The sequence below is a fragment of the Nothoprocta perdicaria genome, unplaced genomic scaffold (genome assembly GCF_003342845.1).
Source record: "Nothoprocta perdicaria isolate Ctin4 unplaced genomic scaffold, notPer1 scaffold_445, whole genome shotgun sequence".
Classification (NCBI taxonomy): Eukaryota; Metazoa; Chordata; class Aves; order Tinamiformes; family Tinamidae; genus Nothoprocta; species Nothoprocta perdicaria.
In genome coordinates, this window is record NW_020455694.1 from 58,467 (window position 1) to 65,651 (window position 7,185).

The window sequence follows — 7,185 nt, forward strand, 5'->3', positions numbered from 1 at the left end:
CGGCGCGCGGCGGCGGCGGCTCTTAAGGCGGCGGCGGCGGCGGCGGCGGCGGCAGCGGCCGGCGGGCTCATGCACTGCGCCAGGTACGGAGCGCCCCCATTCCCGGGGATCCCCCTTTCCCAGGACCCCCCCATGGCCGGGCCCCTCTGCAGCGGGCCCCTCTGCAGCGGGTCCCTTTCCCTGCGCCGCTTTGCCCGGCTCGCCGCGGTCGGTGGTGGCGGCGCCGGGTCCCGGCGGGGTGCGGGGTCCCCCTGCTTGGCGCCTGGCCCCCCGTTTTCCAGCGCCCCGGCCGGGCTGCTGGGGGCTGCGGTGGGTTGTTGGGGTGTCCCTGCGCTCCTTCCCGCGGGCACGGTGCGGGAGCCGTGGCCGAGGCCAGCTGTGGGGGGGAAGCCGGGTTGCCCCTGGCGCTCCCCGCTGCTCCTGGCTTCCAAGAACGGAAGCCCGGAGAGCCTGGATTTGGGGAGCCGGTGAGGTGGCCGAGCGAGGAGGACCCACAAGGTCCTGGCAGCCGGTCCCGGGGCTGCTCCCCTGCGGGAGMTGGGTGGGGAGGCTGTGTAAAAACTGTTGCTGGGGCTCTGGGTACTTGTGGGGGGTTCTCCGGCTCCGAGCTCCTTGTTGGGAATGGGGAGAGGCAGCAGGGACGTCCCCTTGTGCAGGGCTGAGGCTGCAGAAGGAGCCCAGCCTCTCTCCTCCAGAGGAGGAGGAAGGAGGAAGCAGCCTCCATAGCTGTGCAGAGCCTCTCCGTGTCCAGTGGGAGCCCACGGAGCTCGTTCCCCCCGAGCTCCAGAGGCTCCRCAGGAGCTGGGGCTGGGCGGCCGCGTCCTGCAGGAACGAGCAGCTTCTCCGGGTGGTGCCGGCCGGGAAGGGCTCCGTGACCGTCCCCACCGTGGCGCAAGGTCCCGGCCGYGCAGGGCTCGGGCAGCCGGAGCGCTGCTGCGTCACGGGGCCCGCGGCCACCAGTCGATGCTCCGGCCTTTGGAGCGCGAGCCGCAGCCAGCGGGGAGGACTTAAGGACACCTTGAGGTGGATGGGGACGCAATAAACCTGCGTCCTGCGGCTCATCTGGAGCGTGGGCCCCCACTGAGAGCATCCCATCCAACCGCAAAGTAAGGAAGGGAACAGCGAGCGGGATGTCCTAGCTGCATCTCCAGACTCCAGCCACTGGGATGCTGGAAGCTGCCCTAGAGCTGGTGTCCGGAGAGGGGACTGCCCCCTTCCTGGTGGTGTGGGTTGATGCTAGGGGGGGAATGCTGCTCCTCCTCTCCATGGTGGACTGGACAACGCAGTCCTCAACTCAAAAGCTCAGCTCAAAAGCAGCCTCCAAGCCTGGGTGGAGCTTGGGTAGGGGAGCGGGTTTGCTGGTSTGAGCCCATGGTCGTAGCAGAGGTTTGGGGAGCGAGGCCTGCCCCACAGGTGGGACGTGCAGGGCAGAGCTGACCCRCAGCTCACCCCGAGGACTGGGGCTTCCTCGGCCTCCCAGAGGTCGCTTGCGTAGAGCCGCTGGTGACGAAATGGGTTCCTGTTCCTACAAAGCTGTCCGAGGCGTGGGGACGGTCCCCGCTGGAGGGAGAAAGCCGTGGCAGAAACACCGCGTTGGGTAACGCTGGGACCTGTCCTGATCCCTGCCCTGGCTGCACAGCCTGACCCGGCCGCGGCTCTTGCTGCGGGTCACAGCCAGCTCGCGAGGGGACTGTGGCCCTGCTGTGGTGGGAAGTGGTCTGGGGTTTTTGTGAAGGACGCAATGACCTTCTGACCATGCAACGCCCGCCTGTGGTGGAGCTCCGGGGACTCGTGGTGCAAACCCCGCTGCTGTGAGTGGGGAGGAGGCGACGTCCCCCCAAGCGGGGTTGCTGACGCCGCCCGTTCTCTTGCAGGGTGCTGGACTACTTYCCCCACCAGCAAGCCATGGCCGTGGACGTGGCCATGCAGCTCTACGTGTGCCCCTCGCCGCTGCGCAGGGAGAAGCGGGGCGCGTGCAAGGCGGCGCCRGCGCCCCCCAAGCCGCTCCGGCCCTGCATCCAGCCGGGAGGCGGCGGGACGGCGCCCGGCGCGCCGGCCCGCGGCAAGGCCAAGAAGAGGGTGTCGTTCGCCGACAGCCGGGGCTTCGCCCTCACCATGGTGAAGGTCTTCTCGGAGTTCGACGAGCCGCTGGAGCTGCCGCTCGGCGTGGCGGAGCTCCTGGAGAGCCTCGCGGGGCTGGCGGCGGCCGAGAGGGACAGCTTCGTGCTGGACTTCGCGCAGCCCTCCTCGGACTACCTGGCCTTCCGGAGCCGCCTGCAGGCCGACTGCGTGTGCCTGGAGAGCTGCGYGCTGCGGGAGCGCTCCGTGGCCGGCACCGTCAAGGTGCGCAACCTGGCCTTCGAGAAGGCCGTCCGCGTCAGGATGACGTTCGACACCTGGAAGACCTTCACGGACTACCCGTGCCACTACGTCAGGGACGTGTACGAGGGCTCGGCCTGGGACACCTTCTCCTTCGACATCAGCCTGCCCGAGGGCATCCCGCCCCACGAGCGCGTGGAGTTCGCCGTCTCCTTCGAGTGCGGCGGGCGGGAGTACTGGGACAGCAACGGGGGCGCCAACTACCGCATCACGCGCGCCGGGCTCAAGTGGGCCCGCGAGGCGGCGCGCCCGCCGGCCGGCCCCGACTGGGCCGGCGCCTTGGACCAGTTCGGCAGCCCGCGCTGCTCCTACGGCCTCTTCGCCGAGTGGCCCAGCTACTCGGGCTACGAGAAGCTCGGCCCCTACTACTGACGTGGGGCGCCGCGTCCTCCCGGACGAACTGCCGGCGCCCGCTCGGGCCTGGCGCGAGGGGCGCCACATGTGGAAGAGGTCATGGAAGAGGTGACGCTTCATGGACCTTCCCAACCAGAGGAGATGGGTGCCGGAGGCCTCCTTGGGCTTAAGTCAACCTGAAGTCAACCCCGCCTTAAGTCAACCCACGGCGCTCCCGGTGCCCGGAGGCGTCGGCGCCGCTCCGTTGGCCGCTAGTCCTTCTGTGGAGCTGCTGGTCTCCAGAGAAACGCGGCGCTTGGCTCGGCCGTATAAGCTATGTTAGTGGTGGGTGCTTGGGGTGTTGCTTGCTAGTGTCTAATTCTTTTTTCCAAGTGTTTTTCTAGTGTTTTTTTGGCGAGCTGCGTGGCGGGTTCCTCCTGCAAAGCTGAGCTGGGCCCCTCGGGAAACGTAGCTTATGGACCGCTTGGTTTGGAGGGGAGCGAGTCCTCGTCTCGCCCCCGTCCTCGTAGCACGGGAGCCTCTCTGCTCGAGAGGTTGGGGTTTTCTTGTGTTTTTTTGTTTTTTTTTTCTTTTTTTCTCTTTTTTTGGAGATGAAAGTGCAACCACGGTGGGGAATGTCACYCTGCTGGATGAGGAGACCTCCGTGCCCCCCTGCCAGGGGGAATGTAGAGTCGCTGGTTCTTTTATCAGCTAAGCCTGAAGGGCTCTCACCGTATCCCATGGTGGCGGCACCTAAAAATAGAGCCGTGCGGCRCTCCCAACAGCTGTGGGCTCACAGCATGGACTGTTTCCTGCAGGACCTTCCCGTTTTATAAACCTGAGTGACTGATGATACCTTTTCCCTCCCTCATTCCCCATCCAAATTGGCTGTTGGCCTTTCTGGGTCCTGAAAGTGCCGTTTTTTTCCCCAAAACGGCAAAGCAGGGTCTTGCTCTCTCCTGTGGCAGGAGAAGACCCGAGCGCGGTGGCGTGTGCCCTACCAGCACTGGTTGCTTGTTGCTCTCCAAGCTCCTCACGTGCTAGCTGAGCAGGGGAGCCTGTTCCCRTGCTCAGAGGGCAAATAGCTTGTAGAAACAGGTCAAGAGAATGTATTGTGCTTTAATGCCTAAGCTTTAGATGAATATATTTTGGGGGAGGTCCTGGTAGTCGCCTCTGGAGAGGCTTGGAGAGAAGCAAAGTACTGGACTGCTCAACTTTTAAACTTGGCTTTTAATTCTGGAGACTCCCGTGTGCCAACACTGGCAAGCTGCCCTGCCCTCGTGCAGAGATAGCCGTGGGAGGCTGGAGGGTCTCGCTCCCTCTCACATCCCAACGTTGCCCGTTTTATCACTGTGCTGGACGGTTTTATCACCGTGCTGCTGCTGGACCAGCCCTCCCGAGCTGCATCTCCCCATAGGCTCCCACTCCAGGGGCCCTTGGCCGGCCYTGGAGCTGCCAAGTGTGATCCCGGTCTCAGGCTTGCCGTGTGGTGATTCCAGCTGGGAGCGGAGGTGTGGGCTGTGGATGTGGGGAAGGCACGTGGGCGCAGGGTGCCGTGCATGGTGGTGTCCCCTCCCGGGGCTTGCGTGTGTGCAGGACGTGGGAGCAGTGTGCTGGGGCAAGGGAAGGGACAGAAGAGCAAGGATAGGTGAGCTAGGAGAGCAAGAAGAGCAAGGACAAGTGAGCTAGAAGAGCAAGAAGAGCAAGGACAGACGAGCTAGAAGAGCAATAATGTGCGTGAAAGACGGGCTTGGAGCCGACTGGCTGACCATTAGTGGTTTAATGTTACTGCTTGTGGCCTTTTTTTCCCCCACCCCTCCTTTTCCATTGCTAATGTGAACGCAGAAGTGAGGGGCTGCTCCCCTCCCTCTGCGCCCGCAAGCGCCTTGCGGGGGCTTTTCTGCGTGTCTGTTTTTAAAGGATGTTTTGTTCTGTTTTGTACACAACACTCAAGTGGAAAGGAAAAAGATGCACTTTATAATCGCATTGTAATGACTCTCTTTTTTTCTCTTTTTCTTTTTTTTTTTTTTTAAAAGTGGTTCTGTTTTTATCTGATGGTTAAAATAAAGATGGAAGGAAAACAGTGGCCGCGTTCCGGGCTGGGTTTGTCACGAAGCGCCCGCGGGAGCTGCTTCCTGCACGGAAAGCAGGGAGCCCCGGGCTCTCCCGCACCGGAGCTCCCTCTTCCCCTGCCGCCTTGGCCCATAAATACACCGAGGGGCTCCGGAGCAGCAGGAGCCCCTCTACTCCGGTGTGGGGCTGCAGCCCTCCCAGGTCTCCGTCTGTCCGGAGATGCTCCCTTTTCCATAGCAGAAAAGCAGATTTCCGGCCCCCCGCCCCCGCTATGGGTGGACTCCTCCAGGACCAAAAAAGGCAAGTTTTGCTGTGGAAACGCGCCGCTGGTAGCGGCGGCTGGAGGCTGCGGCGCGGCCGCTCCGGCGGCAGCCCCGGAGCTTCCCGCTGGCCGCCGGCGCGGAGCCGGGCTCCGCTCCTTGGCAGGGCTAGGAACAGCCTTTTCAGGTTTTTCCGCATTTATCTCCGCAGTCTGCCGCACAATCGGCCCTTTTTCCTTCTCCTGGCTGGCTCTAAAGGAGCAGGGGGGGAAAATCCAGCGCAAGGTCTGCTCCGAGCTCTCCCTATGGCCCGGGCAGTGCTGTGTGCAATTGAGGCTCGGACACCAAAATGAAGCACCAAGTTGTCCCTTTTCCCCCCGCCTCGAGCTCCTTGGTGCTTGTGAAAGCCTGGGTGGGAGCTGGGGCCGCTGCAGCCGAGGGACGCGCCTGCATTTACCTGGTGTAAATGTTTAACAGAGCTCGGACCATGACCGCCGCCTGCTTGGGAGCATGACGAGCGAGTCCTGGGGGCTGCTGGCTGCGCCTAAGTGCACAGGGACGGAACCGAGTGCGGCTGTTTCTGGGTTTATTTCTTGCTAACCACAAAGCAGCTCCGCAATCCCTTGGCTGTGTGCTGCAGCTGGCCAAAGAGCTCCGTTTCCTGGCGTCCTCCACTCAGTATTTGCACTGGAGAAGAGGAGAAAGGAGAGGAATAAAAGGTGAGATGAGATACAAAGTGAGATGCAAGCTGGAAATCTCTTCCCTACTGTGCTGCCTCCTTTCTAGGAGCAAGGTGGGAAAAGTAAACGTTAAAATGACTTTTTTTTTTGCTTTTTTTTTTTTTTCTTTTTTGCTACCTGCTCCCCAGCACGTCCCCAGCTCATGGGGGTGGTTTGTTCCTCGGTGACCTGCCCTCGGACGCCAGCTCCTGCAATCAGCCGCTTCCTGTGACGCTTCCGTGACCGAAACCCCCTCGTGACGCCGGCCTCCCCGCGGAGGAGAGGAGGAAGCGGAGGCCAAGCCTYCGGGCGGCTCGTGCTGCTGGAGGGGGTACGGAACAGGGTGCTGCAATGGGGCGCTCGCTATTTGATGCTATGGGGAAGGGTTTTGGGGTGCTTTGGGGTCTGGGCACCCCAAAGCAGCGCCCTTGCAAAACACCCGTTCCCGCTGTCCTGGACAGGAGCTCTTGGCACCTGGATCCCTGCAGGAGCAGGGCAGAACTGCTGGAGAGGCTCTTCATGAGGAGCTCCAGGCTCCCCAGGTAGGGCCTGTGCTCCTCATCCTCACCCAGSGTCTTTGCGGGGACCCTCTGCTGCTGTCACCCCCATCCTGCTCCTGCACAGCCCCATTATTTCCATGCGCTTTCCTGCTGGGAGCTGCTTCCATAGGGCCCGCTGGTGCCGCCCTCTCTTCCTGATGGTGCCGGGCTTCCAAGGGCCACGGAGCAGCAGGAGAAGTGTCCCAAGCCACCTCCGGCCTCCTCCCCAGCGCAGCGGTGACGTGCCAGGCACAGTTAGCAATGCCGAGTGACTGGCTCTTGGCTCTTTCCCAAGGTGGTTTTTTTTCCTTTATTTAAAAGGGAGTCTTTGTTGGTAATTAAGTGCAGCTGACATGTTGCTTCGGTCCAAGAAAGTCAGAGCAGTAACCAAAGAGTCGTTAAACACTTGGGCTGTGTCCTAGGACGGGCTTGCAGGGAAGCACCTCCAGCCAACGTGTTAGTCACAGGCCCTCTCTCTCGCTGCTGCTGCCACCGCAAGTGGATCCTCTATTAACAAAGCAAGAACCGAGAGAGGAGCAAAGATGCAAGCTTCGTATCCCATGAGAGGTGTGCTCGAAAGACCATAGGAACAGACTGAACCCATGAGGATGTATCTCTCCAGGTGCTTTGGTGGTTCCCAGCTATTTGTGGTGCRTGGTCTTGAGACCACGGTGATGTTCTTATCTTTAATACATCCTGGGTAGGTTGAGTAGGAAGGGACCTCTGGATGTCTCTGTTCCAAGCAGGTCCATCCCTGCAGACAGTTCAAGTTCTGATGAGCCCAAGGATGGAGATGCCACCATGTCTGTAACAGGGAAGAGAAATGTTCCTCTAAGTGAACTACGGACCAAAAAGACCAGCCGGATAGGAATATCCAGTAGG

At 61.6% G+C, this 7,185-nt stretch overlaps 1 protein-coding gene across 1 annotated transcript; it reads left to right on the plus strand.

Annotated features, from left to right (window-relative positions):
* The first annotated feature begins 1,848 nt into the window (after positions 1-1,848).
* PPP1R3B (protein phosphatase 1 regulatory subunit 3B) lies at positions 1,849-4,655 on the plus strand. Its single transcript, XM_026046491.1, has one exon. The coding sequence runs from the start codon at positions 1,906-1,908 to the stop codon at positions 2,749-2,751; it is 846 nt and encodes a 281-aa protein (XP_025902276.1). The 5' UTR covers positions 1,849-1,905; the 3' UTR covers positions 2,752-4,655.
* The last annotated feature ends 2,530 nt before the right edge of the window (positions 4,656-7,185 follow it).